The sequence below is a fragment of the Artemia franciscana genome, chromosome 12 (genome assembly GCF_032884065.1).
Source record: "Artemia franciscana chromosome 12, ASM3288406v1, whole genome shotgun sequence".
NCBI lineage: Eukaryota > Metazoa > Arthropoda > Branchiopoda > Anostraca > Artemiidae > Artemia > Artemia franciscana.
In genome coordinates, this window is record NC_088874.1 from 27636533 (window position 1) to 27654310 (window position 17778).

At 34.3% G+C, this 17778-nt stretch overlaps 1 protein-coding gene across 1 annotated transcript; it reads left to right on the top strand.

Annotated features, from left to right (window-relative positions):
- The first annotated feature begins 2258 nt into the window (after positions 1 to 2258).
- Positions 2259 to 16425, top strand: LOC136033941 (dolichyl-diphosphooligosaccharide--protein glycosyltransferase subunit DAD1-like). Its single transcript, XM_065714962.1, has 3 exons — positions 2259 to 2362; positions 14266 to 14481; positions 16220 to 16425. The coding sequence occupies exons 2-3, from the start codon at positions 14268 to 14270 to the stop codon at positions 16348 to 16350; spliced, it is 345 nt and encodes a 114-aa protein (XP_065571034.1). The 5' UTR covers positions 2259 to 2362; positions 14266 to 14267; the 3' UTR covers positions 16351 to 16425.
- The last annotated feature ends 1353 nt before the right edge of the window (positions 16426 to 17778 follow it).

Sequence of the window (17778 nt, forward strand, 5' to 3'; positions counted from 1 at the left end):
TATTTCGTCTATTAATATCATGTATGAACTAAAAAATAATCATGTTTCTCCGGACACCGCGTTTGATTTTATAAAAAAAGTGTCAAAGGAATGTAGGGATAAATGTGTTCCTTTGGTAAAGAATTTTTCCGGTCGTCAAAATAATCCTAAGCTTCCGATACACATACTCCTAGCAATACGTGAAAAAAATAGTCTTTGGTGGTCGTATATTGAGTCTCGACATAGTAAAGTAGTCAGATAAGGGCATTTGGATACTCAGTTGCAAGAGGGTCTAGGTGAATGCTTACAGGTATGGTCTAGGCATGCGTACTCGCTAGCGAGAAACAAGGTCACTCGGCTTCTTAGGGCTAATCGTGAAGAGCTTGAGTCGCGTATTATTCACTCAAGCACCGCATCACCTAAAATATTTTGGAAATATGTAAATAGGAATAAACCTAACATTGCACCATCTACATCTACGTTCACACATCAGGATACATACCAAAAGATTGATAGTGATTCTGAGGAGGCTCTTATTTTCAATCAAATTATTTCTTCAGTTTTTGTTAAAACACAGCCAATTCATTCAAATGAAGCTAATTTTGCATCTCAAGTAGAGTCGATTGCGTCGTCAGACATTCTTGTTCAATTTGATGATTCGGATTTCTCATTGACTGAAGTTTATACTATTCTTATAAAATTGGATACGTCCAAAGCGCCGGATATAGATGGTATTGCAGAATCACTTACCTATATATTTAACTTATCGTTGGCGCATGGACTGTGTCCGTCAGGGTGGAAGAAGGCCTTGGTAAAGCCACTTAACAAAAGTGGCTCCAAGTTGGATTTTAAAAACTATCGGCCGATTTCAATTACGTCTATTTTTTGCCGAGTGATGGAAAAGTTGATTGTTTCACGCGTTCAAAAGTTTTTTGACGGAAATCATCTTTGGAATCCTGCTCAGCATGGTTTTCGAAAAAAATAGGTCTTGTAATACTCAGCTTCTTGAGGTTATTTTGGATTTTCAACGTTTTGCCGATTTAGCTATTCCCTTTGACTGCATTTACATCGACTTCTCGAAGGCATTCGACAAAGTCTCAATACCCATCCTTCTTAAAAAATGTGCAGCTTATTAATTGGGTAAAAAAACAATTGCATTTATTGCTGATTATCTAAATGGACGAACTCAGCAGGTTGTTGCTGGTGAAGCTATGTCATCCTCAATTGATGTGTTAAGCGGAGTCCCCCAGGGTAGCTGCCTGGGTCCAATTTTATTTTGTTTATTTATTAATTATCTGCCTTCCTCTGTTCAGTATTCTACTGTCAAGACATTCGGGGATGACGTAAAACTTTATCTACTAGTAAAAGACAAAAACGATGTGCAGCTTTTACAGGAGGATCTTGATTCTTTAACTTATTGGTGCGAATCTAATTCCATGTTCATAAACCCTTCTAAGTGGATTGTTCTATGCTCGTAAACTCCCACCTGTGCATACTTACCAGCTGTCTGGTATACGAATCCCTTCTAACAAAATAGTGCGTGACCTTGGCGTTTACTTTGATACTCAATTGAAATTTGATAAGCATGTTTCGGAAATTGTAAAGAATGCAAATTTTCGTTTATCGTCTGTAAGGAGAACCTTTAGTAGGTTTAACCTTCATAATTTTTTACTACTATACAAATCAATGGTCCACCCTCTTCTTGAGTATAATACTTCTGTTTGGTTTCCATTAAGTCTAATGGATGAGCATAGGATAGAAAAGGTTCAGAGAAGGGCCACTAGATTGGTCCCTAACCTTCAGCGCCTTTCCTATCCGCAGAGACTTTCTAGGCTTCAACTCCCGTCGTTGAAGTTTCGTAGACGTCGTAATGACATTGTAAATGTGTTTCGTATAATTAAAGGAGTGGATGATGTTGATCCAAACTTATTTTTTAAATTTAGTCATTATCACTCTACTCGTCAGCATGATTATAAATTATATCAGCCAAAACCACTGAAAAAAAATCGGTCAATTGTCTTTCGTTAGTAAAGTTGCCGGACCATGGAATGGTTTGCCTATGGATGCTGTCGAAGCAGAGAGTGTTCGAATTTTTAAGAGTGCATTAGTAAATACACCTTTTTATATAGACGCTTTTGTTGTGTAATTTCGTGTTATTTAGAAGTTTTTTCTATTTAGTTTGTCGTTGCCAATTTACTTTAGACTAGTATTATGATTTTGTGTTTTTGCGACAAGCATTGATGCTTACCGCTATTCGTAGTAACAAATATTTGATAATTGTTTAATTTTCATTTGGCGAAGGCGAAAGCCACGCGTATCTTCTTGACAACAGCAACATTGAATAATTGAAGAAGGAGATAGTTGCAGGCCTCTTCAAATTTTGGTGTCTTTTTTTATCTATTTTTATATTTTAATACTCTTTTGAATCTCAGATTAATACTTTAGATAGCATAGTTTATCCTTTTTAAGTTCTTTATTGTGCCATGCTGTTCTTTGGTGCCTTCTGTTTACTTCAAGATAGCCAATCTATTATCCAGTCTTGGAATTTGTTTTGTTGCTGAAAATGTCAGTAATCAGTCTTTTCATGATTTAAGTAGATTATAAATTTATTAAGGTGTATATTAACAGCCTAATCAGGTAACTAAGGAATAGAAACTTACCTCTAAAGCCTAGTCAGAATTGCATCATGAATCCACATTTAGCATACACTTGTGTCAGAAATGAACTTCACCCCCTCCCCTATAGCCTGTATTCCAATTCAAGGTATATATTTGCATATTAAAGGGGAGGGGTAAGTTAAAACTTATCTCTATAGTTAGAATTGCATCCTAAATTCAAATTTCACATTCATTTGCTTCAGAAATGAATTTTACCCCCAGCTCCCTTATGAGGAAATTTATATTCTGAATTGGTATATAGGCTATATGGATAGGATTAAAATAATTTCTGACTAAAAGGAAGGTTAAATTTGAATTCATGATGCAATTCTGATTAGGCTATAGCCTACCTTAAATTATCTCAAATCACACTTGCCAGCAATAAGGACAAGTCCTGTGAAGGATGGTCACTGAAGATGATAATTCAACTCATTAGATACATCACATATAGTTAGCAAAGGTTTTCTAGCAACAGTCTCTGTCAACTTCAGGGTAAAATTATAGCAAACCATATAACTGGCTTTTGTATAGAGTGAATCTACCACTTGATGCCTTATTTGTGCTTTTTATGAATATAATAATCACTACTACCTCAAATTCAGATTTAAGCACTTTTTGAGCTCTTAAAAATGACCTAAATATTGGGTATAAAAAAGGCTAAAAACATATGTCTCAGACTTTAAAACATTGTTCTCAAACTTACTGTTTCATTATAAATCCATTTTTTAATGTTATATAACCCACAAGCACTGATTTTCCAACATTAATTTGGATAAACTAATTTTACCCATGTTATGGTGTTTTCTTCTTCTAAAATTTTCTAAGAAAATTTTATCAAAACCAGTGCAGAGAAAACATAGTATTATTTTGTTGGAAATAATGATATTACCAATATTGATATTACCTGAACAATTGTTTTGGGTCATGAAGTATTATTAATAGATGCATTTTGACTTTTGGAACGTCTTTTTTCTCTTGCAAAACTACTGCAAACTCACTAATATCAACTCAGGTAATACCAACATTGACCCAGATAACTTGTGCTTTAATTGAAAATTCATTATTTTTAAGAGCTTAAAAAGTGCTTAAATTTGAATTTGTGGCAGAAGCAACTATTATATTTGTAAAGAACATAAAAAAGGCATCAAGTGGTGTGTTTGCTTTATTGGTAAGTTAGTTATATGAATTGTCATAATTTTTTTGAAAATTTGTCATTTTTAAGAGCAAAAAAGTGCTTAAATATCAATTTAAGGCAGAAGGGATGATTATATTTGTAAAGAGCATAAAAAAAGCATCAAGTGGTATATTCCATTTATACAAAAGCCAGTTATATGGCTTGCTATAAATTTACCAACTTAAGGTCTTGAAGATTTCAACATTAAGCAACATAATATCATTCTGGCTAATGGAGCTCCATAGGCTGACTACACAGTTAGAATATTATTTTTTTTGCAGCCTGGTGACTCTAGTACTTGACAAACTGACTATATAGAACAGGTTAGGGATCACAATCCAGTCACATACTAACTTGTGTGTCATTATTGCATCTCCTTGCCTACATCTATATATCAGAGATGGTAGTTTGAGCTTGTGTAATTTGGCAGGACATGTAGGATGTTGAAATCCCTTTATGCATTTAGTTGCATATTTTGCACTGATTCTAGAAGTGATATATCACTCTTATTTACTGGATTAGCAACACACACCCCAAATTCCATTAAGAGCTTGGTGATCACAGCTGGAGATTCACTGCAGAATGTTCTTTTTGGTTGGCACTGGCTACTACAGATTGTTCATGAAAATTAACCTTGAGCTTATCATCAACCAAGACTTGCAGATCTTTTTCACCATAATTATGTATGAGTGGCTGTTTTGAACAACCACTGTTCAAACAGTGCAGGATTCTATAAGATACTGACACAGAATGAATGACAGAATAAAATACTGACTCCAAAATGAATGACTCTGCATTTCTGGATATTAAATTCAAGCTGTCAGGATTTTGCCCATTTTGACAATGCGTCAAGATCAGCCTGGATGGCTATGGTACTTAGAGGGTCACAAGCAGGAACAATTATTTTGCAATTGTCTGCATACAAAACAATTTTTATTCTCTATGATTGAAGGTGCATTGTTGATGAAAATATTAAATAAAATTAGACCCAAAGCTGTTCCTGGGGGTACTCCACTTTTTACATCTGCTGATTCTGAGAAGAAGGTTGATCCATTGTCTCCAAATACCCTTGTGACCTCCTTTCTATTGATAAGAAATTTCATTATCCAGTTGACAACATAACCATGGATGCCTATTACACAGAGTTTTAAGTTTAGTCTCCTGTGGTGAACTTTATCTAATGCTTTGGCTAAATCCAATAAGAACATGTCAACAGGAGATTCTTCATCCATAAATTTTGAGATATGCTCATATGTGTTGATGAGGTTAATGTCAACTGATTAATTGGGATATAGTCCATGTTGATTTGTGAAAGTAGATTACTAGTACTTAAATGAACCATAATGGCTGAATTGACTGTACCTTTGAATAGTTTTCCAATTGCTGAGGTAAGACTAATTGGTTAATAATTGTTGACTTCATTTCTATTGCCCTTTTTTTGTACAGACTTGATGTAAGCATCCTTCCAATCTTGCAGAATATATTTAGTATTAAGGGAATTTTCGGAAAAGTAGAGTTCTGATCCATTAAGGTACAGTCTAAAGCTACAACCTATGGCAATGTGATCGCTTGCTCTGTATGGTGGTAGGGGGTCAATACTCAGTATAGATTCTTGGTCCTTTGCTAGCAGAAGATCAAGTAATTAAGGGTTTTGACCTTCTCTATATCTAGTCAGGAAGCTAACTGCCTGATACAGGGAGTGTTTAAACAGATATTCCAGAAATGGTTCTATTGAATGGTTTTCTGAGAATCCAGGCCTATTGACCCACTGAATATACAGGAGATTGAAGTCACCAACAATAATAAAATTGCCTTGATGCTTCATTTTATTGTCAATTGATGTACTAACAGCAAGAAGGGACAGCTCAAGGCTGGGGGAACTAGGGCTTCTGTACATGGAATATATATGAATGGGATCAAAACGTAAGAAAACTGAAATCCACACTTGTACAACATATGGCTCATAGTTTGAGTTAGTATCAATGTTTCCTACCTTAAGAAAGCTTCAAACATATACAGCTATTTCTCTTCCTCCTACATTAGATACATTGGTAACCAAAGTGTATATCAGGATTCTGGATCTGAATATCCCCAAGAGGGGCTTTAGTCGACTTAGGTTTTATCTTGCAAAAAGCATAAAAATCTGCTTTTTCTGTTGAGAGTGTATACTTTATTTCATGGTATTTTGATGTTAAACAATCTATATTACTTAAGAAAACTTTTAGACCAATGCTTGTTACTTCTATTCTGGATATGTAGGTCATTGTTTGGGTCATTAGATACTTCAGATTCAATGCTGCCATTATTAGAAGTATCACTAATGAAATAATCTGTTAACATAAAATTTACCCCAAATTTGTGTCTCTTACAATACTTGCTAGGTTGAAGGAGACCACACCACTTTATGCATCTTGTTATGCTTTTTTTTTGTATATTTATATTGCTTTGATATAAGCATGCAGTTGGGGGTGTAAGCCTGAAAGACCAGCACTACATAAAGAAACATGTTAGTAAAATGATTCTTACGTCTTAATATGCAGCATAAACCTAGTTAACATATTTTGCAGGGGGAGAACCTTTACATTCACTTCTTTTCTTGTATTTCCAGTTTCACATATTTTAATATTTATGTCACAACTGTACAACAACGAAAGAAGTGATATGTTAACTGGGATTACTCAGCTCATTATGAAGTAAGAATTGTTTTCTTAACATGTTTCCTTATGAAGTGCTGGTCTCCTAGGCTTGTACATAGTTTTGGTTGCTGAGTAGGACACGTTATAAAATTCTGGGAGAAAAACTTCAAGATCTAAAATAATACTTGCTTATATCATTCCTAAGAATGGGTGCTGATAAAGGGGGGGGGGTGCCTGCCTCCCTACCCCTCCTCTTGCCAATTAGATTTTGCATTTTTAAAGGGAAAATTTTGTGAATAAAGTATATATGGATATTCAAGGATAAAAAACAAATCATAGCCCCCCCCCCCTCAGTAAAATTCAGTTTATGGGTGCCCATATTCCAAAGAGCACTTGAATTTACAGTAAATCTTTTGCAGTTTATATTATTGACCTACAAATAAAGTGAATATACCACTTAATGCTTTTTTGTGTTCTTTATAAATATATAGCTTTTCTTGCAAATTCAATTTGAAGCCCTTTTTGAACTTTTTACAATAATAATTTCATTCTGATTTTTTTTGGATATAAAAATGGATCTTAACAAATTTTTTTCAAACTTACAATTTCATTATAAACACATTGTATTAAAGTTGTAAAATTCACAAACATTAGTTTTTCAAAATTAAGTTGAATAAAAGAAATTCAAAACAAATCCACCCTTTTTTCTTCTTACTCTGTTAGGCCGCTTAAAAACTGGCCTCTCCTATATGTCAAAAATTACAAAGGCTGACAAAAGAAACATGGTAGATAGAAAAACAGAAAAATTGTTTTGAAGTTTTTATCCAACTTGATTTTGACAAATCAATGCTTGCAAATTATATAACTTTTACAAAACATATTTTATATTGAAATAGTACTGGTAAGTTTGAAACCAGTGTATTAATTCTTTTTATACCAAAAAAAAAATAGAAAGAAGTTATCGTTTTCAAGCATAAAAAGAAGTCTTAAAACTGGATTTGCAAGAAAAGGAATTATTATATTTGTAAAGAGCATAAAAAAGGCATCTAGTAGTGTATTCACTTTATTTGTAAGTCAATAATATGAATAGCAAAATATTTACTAAATTTACTTACCCCTTCCCCTAATGTGCAAATATATAGTCTAAATTATAAAACCTAATTTTGATGAATTTTATTTCTTGATTTTGTCAACATTGATTCAGTTTATTGGTACGAAGTTGAACAAAAATATGGTAGAGGATATAGCAAAATGCCTCACTAGTTTATTTTAACCCTTAACCCTTGAAGAGTAGAGTATCCCAGGGTACATGGCTTAACTCTACTCTGTCCAACATTTATATCAGAAATGCCCTTGGTAATTCAAAAATAAAATAACCTTTTGTTCTGAGAAATCTAAGCTTACTGGGTCATCCAATACTGCTACAGCAAGAGCCTCTCTGCAGGACAACCTGGATATCCTAAACCACTAGTTAGGAATATCGATGCTAGAGTATACTGCTGAAAAATGCACTGTTGCCAAAAATGCCCTAAACAACTCAAAGTACCAGTACTCTTAGCCTAGTCCCAGACATGGCAGCTTACCTAGACTAACAGTTCCATCAGTGTGCCCTCTCAGCTATTAGCAAATATGACAATCTACAGCCCAAATTTAATAAAAAGTTGTATGTGTCTATGGTATGCTCAGTTTTGAGTTTTATATGATGCTAGCCTCTCCATAATTCAAGGGAGATAAACAACTAATTGAAAATGTTCAGTTTACCACAAAAAATACTACACAACTCAGGAATTCTATCTTATCATCAGTGGCTTGGAGCGTAACAAATTCCAGATTTTATTTACCATAGAAAAGAGGTGATGTCATCCTGGCATTGCAAGCCAATCCCACTTCAAAGCTACTCCTGATCAAGCTAAACCAGGAAATCAAGGGGAACTTCCAGAAAACTTCCCAACAAGCTACTAACTGCGACAAATCCTCCCACTTTTACCCCAACACTATTGCTCTGCTTTGGACCTCGCTAAGCAATCAAACCATCCAATTTCAAACCCTATAGTCATTCAAGCTAGGTATGGACAAGGACTTAAAAAGCAAGGAGTAGTATCTACACTGGTATGCCCCAGAGTGTCAAACAGTTGTTTATAATTAATTACTTTTCAAATTTTTAAAAGTTCAATGCTTCAATATAACCTTTCTCCTGATGGATAAAGAGATTTGTATATACCAGGAGAGTTTTTTACACAAAAAAAAATCATTTCAAATGATTGAGTAAAGAACTGGCTTATAGATTCAAACGAAAGCCCATTATCAGGAGAATAGAATATGATTTTTTTTAGATTTTTCACTTCTCAATTGAAGGAAAAAAAGGGGGCATCTCTGCATCTACCAGTTGCCCCACTAAATACCAGAGGTTGTACATACAGAGACAAGGTATGGCACATAGTGGGTTATGACACCAGCCATTCATTTATTAGCAGATAGGGTAAAAATCACTTGTATGATGAAATAATTTACTTCAAATAACTAAAATCAAGCACACTTTTACCATAAATTTACTATCAGTTGGCAAGCTTAAAATATGATTGATGAATATGCTCTTTAAGCAGTATCAGGGGCAGGAGCAGAGTCTAATCCTTTTTTTTTTAATATATCTTTTCTGGGGTAAGATATTGAGTCCTTTTTTGGAGTCTGGTCATACACATGGCAACCAGAAAAAAGTGTTTTTTCACAATGCAACCAGGGTAAAATTCTCCCTTGCATGCTATTTTCACAAAGTAACCATTGTTGATGTAGTTAAAGACTTGTTAAGTAACATCCCCCTCATCAGAAGAACCAGCATCCAAAGAACCACCACTTTCGTCATCCAGAACCATTTCATCCTAACTGTCTGGCTCTATGAAGAGTTTTTTCTCTGTGTAGGTGTTTTCCCCTCTGCAACTGTCTTGTCAACTACTTTGCTGATCTTTGCTTTTTTTTTCAAGCTGCAGTTTGATGACTCAAAGGCTTGTAGCTTTTGAAGTTCCTTTCTTATGTCATTGACCATGTTGGGTAACAATTTGGAATGGTCTTACTTGCTCAGGAGTAACTAGTTCCTGATTCGAAGAAGAGAGCTGATGAGCTCCAAGCTTATTCATTATTTACCTGAATTCCAAGATCTTGAGGCTGATAGGAGGGGCAGGTTCATCAAGATTAGGGGAAACAGACCTGTCAGTGATAGAAAAGACAAGAAGATCTTCAACTGTCAAGATTTCAGGATTTTAGGACCATATTCCAGTTTTTTCAAAGCTCATCATGGTGTTATTTGGGGTAATAATAGAAGAAGATTTTGTTCAGTAAGCAAAGCAATGTCATATATTGTCAAGATCTTAACAGGATTAGACAATATCCAGCTATCTGCAGCTTTGTTATATTTGCACTGGAAGGGGATGTACATGCCAACATCTAACAGCTAGAGCTTGTGGCTGCAGTCAGGGGGAATTGTAAGTAGCATGATTCCTGATGAGAAGAAATCAGATAAGAAGCCTGTGGCTCTCTTGAGATGCATGTGAATATACCTTGCAGTGATGAATATATTTCAAAAATAAATCTTGGTTTATTCAACCTGATGGCACAACTCTGCCTTCTGAGTTGGCCGGATGTCATGTGTTGTCATGACTGGACTGTCATGTGTTTTCTACATTTAAGCAATTAATTTTTGACAAAATTTTCAATTTTTCTGTATGCTTGCCAGGGGTGTTGTGTGCAAGGCCCTCTTCCTAATGTTTTCAGCCAGTCAGTAGAAGAAATTTAGCTAGTAAAATAATGGCACAAAGCACTGCCATTTTACTAGCTTATTTTTTCAAGTAGGTAAATGGGCTGATGGAAATAAATAACATACAATCCATAGAAAATAATTGATCTAAGTAAGTAATCAGTCAATGGTTCAACAGCAAAAAAACTGTACATTCAATGTTCTACACCCAAATCAATCTGTAAAAATCACCCACCAGTGAGTAAAATCCATTGGGCTCTTCTCACCAAACATTTTGGCTATTCAAGCCTCTGATTTCTGCTAATGTTTCTTCTTTGGTTATGTCCCTTTTATCTATATTTTTTTTTATCTTCCCTTTCTCGTTCTTGTTAATTTGTTATTATTCTCTGTATTTACATATACTGTTTCATATTTGTTTTTATGTTTACAGGTTTGTTAGCCTTATGCTAATGAGAATGTTTTGGTCTCAAAGTTCAAATATATGATTTTAATATGACTTTTTCACTTAATTTTAATATGCATTTAAGATTTTATGTCGTTCAGAATTTATTACTTTTTTTTCTATCCAAGAACTCTGTGTAAATCAAGTCGAATTGAGCACAAAAAGTTGATTTAAAAGCACCTTCCCTGTGCCAAATATCTTTCCAGTGGATTATTGATCTTGCCTGTGTTGTTCAACTTGTTCCTATAAAAGAAAAGAAGAACTCTCTTTATTAACTACTAATTACAAAAACTATAAATACACACAACCGCCCTGGGGAAGGCTCAAAGAGCCTGATGTTGGACGGCTGCAATCCTCTGATTCTCAACCTAAATTAATAAGAAAAAAAAACAAAAAAACAGAAACTAAAAAACGGAAACTAAAGAAGGACAAAACACTCTCACTCAATTACTCCTTAATACCAGAATATAAATAAATAAAAGCTAACAATAATTAAAAAAAAAGAAGAAAAAGAAAAAAAAGAATTATCTCCCCACTTCCAATAAATGTTTTTTTAAATTTACTTTAAACAATCCAATATGTTCCGCCTCCCTAATGCCAGCTAGGATATCATTCCAAATAGCCGGAGCTAAATACCTAATTCCGAAAGCTGCACGTGTGGTGTCTCGGTACTCAACAATAAAATTATCTGCCTCTCTAGTCTCATACCCATGGAGTGAACGATTTACTCGAAAAAAACTGGTAAAAACTGGAGGACATACATCATTGCAACATCGATACGCAAAAACAGCAGCTTGATAATCTCGAATCTGACCAATGTTAAGCACTCGTAATTTCTTAAAACATGACGCGGTATCATTTACATTTTCTACATAATTACCAAGAAGACGTACTGTATAAAGTGTCTGAATAAAGCTCTTTGTGAAAACTAAGCAACCAGAAGAAATTTAAACCATTGAACACCAAAGCACTATCCTGAAACAATCTTATCATCCTCCAAAGGTGTCATTTGCCAAATACACAAAATTAAGATACTATATTTTAAGTGTTCTGTACTTAACTATGCTATACTAAGTAGCATCATGGAACAGCCTTTTTATCCTCAAAATCTGTCATTTGCCAAATACACAAAATTAAGATACTATATTTTAAGTGTGCTGTACTTAACTATGCTATACTAAGTAGCATCATGGAACAGCCTTTTTATCCTCAAAATCTGTCATTTGCCAAATACACAAAATTAAGATACTATATTTTAAGTGTGCTGTACTTAACTATGCTATACTAAGTAGCATCATGGAACAGCCTTTTTATCCTCAAAATCTGTCATTAGCCAAATACACAAAATTAAGATACTATATTTTAAGTGTGCTGTACTTAACTATGCTATACTAAGTAGCATCATGGAACAGCCTTTTTATCCTCAAAATCTGTCATTTGCCAAATACACAAAATTAAGATACTATATTTTAAGTGTTCTGTACTTAACTATGCTATACTAAGTAGCATCATGGAACAGCCTTTTTATCCTCAAAATCTGTCATTTGCCAAATACACAAAATTAAGATACTATATTTTAAGTGTGCTGTACTTAACTATGCTATACTAAGTAGCATCATGGAACAGCCTTTTTATCCTCAAAATCTGTCATTTGCCAAATACACAAAATTAAGATACTATATTTTAAGTGTGCTGTACTTAACTATGCTATACTAAGTAGCATCATGGAACAGCCTTTTTATCCTCAAAATCTGTCATTTGCCAAATACACAAAATTAAGATACTATATTTTAAGTGTGCTGTACTTAACTATGCTATACTAAGTAGCATCATGGAACAGCCTTTTTATCCTCAAAATCTGTCATTTGCCAAATACACAAAATTAAGATACTATATTTTAAGTGTGCTGTACTTAACTATGCTATACTAAGTAGCATCATGGAACAGCCTTTTTATCCTCAAAATCTGTCATTTGCCAAATACACAAAATTAAGATACTATATTTTAAGTGTGCTGTACTTAACTATGCTATACTAAGTAGCATCATGGAACAGCCTTTTTATCCTCAAAACCTGTCATTTGCCAGATACAGAAGTAAGGCCATGTGATATGACCCTGTCAATGTACTTTTTATTTGATTTTTGATTTTTTGTCTTGAATGTTGGTCATACAAATTAAAAAAAAAAAATCCCTACTAAAAACTGAGACATGTTTAATAAAAAATAATTGTTCCAATTCATTCCTCATTATTACTAATTAACAATTAAGACATAAAGTTAACCAGAAAGGAACTTGTTGCAGTAGCAAGTTTGATCATTCCATAAAGATGCTGATCAAAATGGAAATATGAGAAATGATTCCTTAATAAAACAGCTAAGTTTAAAATAATACATGCAATGCAAGAATTAAACTCAACTACATTGGAAGGATTCCTTAAAAACAGACCTTTGGTTTCAGTTAAGTTTACTTTACTCAGAGTCGCTAATGGGGGGAGGGGGAACCGAGTCACCTGCCTAGGGTGCCGCAGTTGAGGGAGGGGGTGTGGCTAGGGGATCACCTACTTTGATCAATTTTTTCACTTTGATTTGACTTTTTTTTGCTTATATTTGAGTCAGGAGGGGAACACTGTATTTAATTTTCCTTTGGGTACCATCAACCCTAGGAATGGCTCTGACTGTGAAGAGTTAAAGGCTATGGACCCTGTCTTACTGATTGTTGGTGATAGTAAAACAAAGGTGTTAGCTTAGACATCATCTTTGTTATCTTTATGAATTCAGAGTACATTAGAACCACTGGTTTCAAAATCATTGCGCTTTCTTAGGCAGTCTGTGAATCGCATTAGTTTTATCTTTTGTAATGAATGCGAAGTCCGCTTATTGGTTTTGGCTGTTTTTTTTTTTTGGGGGGGGGGGGGGTAGTACCGGTAAACTGGTACCATATTTCACATCACTTTGATGCCACCAAGGAACTTCAGACTGCAAATACTCAAAACTTGGCTTCTAGTAAGAGTTTATTTTGGTTTAGATGTACATGGATGTTTGGAAGGGGGGGTACATTCAAGGGCATAATTAGCCATGGGCAGGGAGGGGGTGACTTACCCTCCTGAGCGTCCTGTCCCCGACCCCAGTTTCACCACCTCCCTCCCCAGTCGAAATTTGGTTCCTTCCAAAATCTTGTCAAAACTAAGATAAATCTGTATGATTAAAGCACCAACAGAAACAAGTCAGTTCTTTAGTATATATTTACCTTTATAGTACTATGAGTTACCTTTATATAGTACTGTTAAATACCTTTAAAGTACTAAATAGTATACTAATGGTACCAAACGGCTTATTTTTTTAGTTTTTACTGCCATTTTCACTTGATTTGGGAAGATTGGCTCCAATTTTGCCCCTTCCCCAGGATTTTGACGAAATTACGCCCATGGGCACAGTACAAAGAGTCAAAGTGGCTTCTAGAATATATTTTATGTTCAATATCAATTTGCTATTTGTCGTTTTGACTATTTAATTTTCTGTTTTTAGGGGGGGGGGTTAATAACTACCTAAAAATTTAAGAGTCAGTCACATACTTTTAGGCCAAATTTTTGAATGACAAAGCTACCACCTGAACGCCTCTTCTTTTTTCAGTTATGGCTCAAATTACTATTGGTGAGGTAGTGAAGAGTTTTGCCTCTGATTATATGAAAACAACATCAAAACGACTAAAGATTATAGATGCATACCTAGCATATATTTTGCTGACAGGGATTGTTCAGTTTGGGTATTGCTGTCTAGTTGGTACATTTCCTTTCAATTCATTTTTGAGTGGATTTATTTCCTCTGTTGGATGCTTTGTTCTAGCTGGTAAGAACTCAAGCCTTTCTTTTTCTGCTCATTTTTTAACGAAGAAATAAATTTAGATTATCAAATGGAGGCATACCTTAAAGCCGACTCCTTAAAAAAAACCTTAAGTAAACCTTAAAGCCGACTCCTTAAAAAAACCTTAAGTAAACCTTAAAGCCGACTCCTTAAAAAAAAACCTTAAGTAAACCTTAAAGCCGACTCCTTAAAAAACCTTAAGTAAACCTTAAAGCCGACTCCTTGAAAAATGCTGCTTTTGAGAACTGTTTCACATCCAAACTAATTGGGGACAAGTTGTTTCAACTTATTTTATTCTGTCTCAGGAACCCATGATAAATGTAAAGTAGTATTCAGTATACCTCAAAGTCTTCTTTTTCTAGACTATTGGTCACATGACCTAAAATCTGTAGGCTATTTACTTTAAGTAATTTTATAAATGAAATTCATTTATCAAGTTTAAACTAAGTAAAGCAACTAATGTGCCAAGCCTTGGCTATAAAACATTAATCTGAGGTTGTATAGGTTTCTAGCTTGTTAATAACCCTTAACTGTAGAAAGATAAGTTAGATTTGGTACTATTTATTTGTAGTTCAGCACCATCTTCATAGAAATCTGCAATTCAAAAGAACTAAATAGCGAAGTGCACAGTCTTGTCCAGGCTTACTCAAAGCATTAATTTCGCTGGTAATCATCCTGCAATGCAGTAGTTTAAGAGATCTTAGAGAGTAAATAGTTTTAGAGAGTTTCCAACCACTTAATTATTTTCAAGCAGAGCAGGTTAGTTTGTATTTGGTGCAATTTCTTTGTAGTTTAGCAACAACTTCAAGCAAATTTTCATTCAAACAATTTGTGGTCATGAACTGTAAGTAATGTGCGACTTGGTCCAATAGTAACCGAAACTCTAGAAGTAGATTTATGACAATAGATTAATTATATCAGAGAACCCTACTGTGGAGGTTTCAAGCCCCTATCTACAAAAACTTGGAATTTAGTATTTTCTCCCAAAATAAAGGTCATGGATGCATGTTAAAATTTTTTTCCATGGGTGACCATATCAAACTAATAGCCCTAGAAGATTGGGAGAGACTCATTTGAGCAGAAATGAAAAGTTCTAATGCTCTTTAAGTTACTAAAAAGCAACTATCCCACCCCTATGCCCTTTTTCTCCCCAAAGACTTCTGGTCAAATTTTGAGATACCTATGTGATTCAGCATAGTTGAAAGTTCCAGTAATTATGCCTTTGGGGATAACATGACCCCCTATAGTCCCTAAGAAAAGGGCTGTAAGTGATTCGATTTGCAAATTGTTTGCATATAGAATTTTTCGTCGTTTTTAAATGTTATGAGGGAATTCCTTTAAATATTTAAAGGAATTTGTTTTTAGAATATGTATTAATTTTTATTTTTGATAAAGAAACTTCAAAACATGTTAAGTCCACTGCTTTTAAAGTAATTTGACAGCCAAGTCGTGAAAACGTCTATAAAACGACCTGAACTACTTTGATATGTGAGAGGCTTAAATTTCAAATTTGGAGGATAGTGTAGCCCGATCTTGTCTTCCACTCTGGGTGCGACCCGCCATTCTAATTCTGATTTTAATATTTCATCGTGTTTTTCAACTTAAATTTAATACTAATTTAATTTTAAGTCAAATCCAGTTTTATTGTAACTTGTTTTTTTAATAGTGTTACATTTTATTTTATGAATAAGGCTACGAATAATTGTTATTTTCTGTTTTTCAGTGTGTTTGAGACTGCAAATAAATCCTGCCAACAAAGTTCAGTTTGACAACATTAGCCCAAAGAGAGCATTTGCCGATTTTATTTTTGGGCATTTTATTCTTCATTTGGTTGTCATGAATTTCATCGGCTAAGCAAAAGGTTCCAAGCTTATATGTGTGTTTTTTAATTATTTTGATAATTAAGGGAATAAAAATCTGAATGTCTTTTTTATTTTGCAAGTGATTAAGACCCAAAATTATGGTCGCGGTAATCCTGGCTCAAACCTTCGTTATGGTATCACTTTTACACTTTGGTAGCTTAGTAGATCGATACTCTCCATGGCAATATGGGGCCCAAGGTTCGATTCCCGCTTCCGCATCGTCAGGGACAGACCTGGTCCCTGCCCCTGTAAAAAAAAGACCCAAGAACTGAAACATCATTTGATACCCTATGCGCCATCAATGGCTTTGGAAACTCTTCATCCTTGTTCTCTAAGGTTTTTTTTCGCTGAAGCTAGATAAGTTTAAATTCTTAATAATGACATCAAATCCATAAAACAGATATTCAATTTGGCGGACAGGAGGTATTCACAAAATGCAAATAAATTTGCGCTGTAATTTATATTCTGAAGCATTTTACTTCCTTGTGTTTATCTTCGGTTTTCTCTATTGTTCGAAAATAATATGCAACTAATATGTAATAATCTGTAAGATAATAATATATAATATTCCACGACATTTTTCTTCCTTGTGTTTAGTTTCGTTTAGCTCTATTGTAGGAAAGTAATATGTAATATTCCACGCCATTTTTTCCTAGTGTTTAGTTTTGGTTAGCTCAATTGTATGAAAATACTATGTAACTTACTTTAATTGAAAATTGAGTCATCTAGCAAAAAACAGAAAATTCCTTATAGCTAGGGGACCTAACAATTAAGTCCCCATTTGGGGGAACTTAAGAGCAATGTGGTCTCCATTTGGTATTATTATTTTTTTAGGCTGCTTAACACACAATAGCTAAAAGGGCACATTTCCTATGCATAATAAACTAATTAATAGGTTTATGCTTATCATTTGTGTTCCCACATATGTGTTGGTATATTTCGATACTTTCGCAAATTTCAGAAACCAAATTGATATGTCAACTTGAAAAAAAAAACAACTCAAATTAAGGTCATGTCAAATGCTTAGCCTTGGGTAAAAATTTTATTGTAGTCGACCTCTATTAAGCAAACTAGGCCAACCTGAGAAAAATTGCTCGGACTAATATGTTTTTTCAAGTTTAACGCAATCTTCAGACTTGGCCATAATTAATATTTTTTTTTCAATATTTCTAAAACGTTAAAATACTTTTTGTTCTTTACTCCGCATTTATTTTTGTATTACTCTGCGTTATAAATGAATTTACTTACGCAATTACAGCATAATACCGGTATTCATAAGTGTGCATAGCCTGTTTTCAAGCTCAAAATGCGTTTAGTGAGGGTGGACTTTCAAATGTTGCTCAGGACCCTCGAAAGGCTTGGCTATATAAAATGCCTTCTAGGCTTACGAGCCATTTTCAGATCACACCTGGTACGGTTG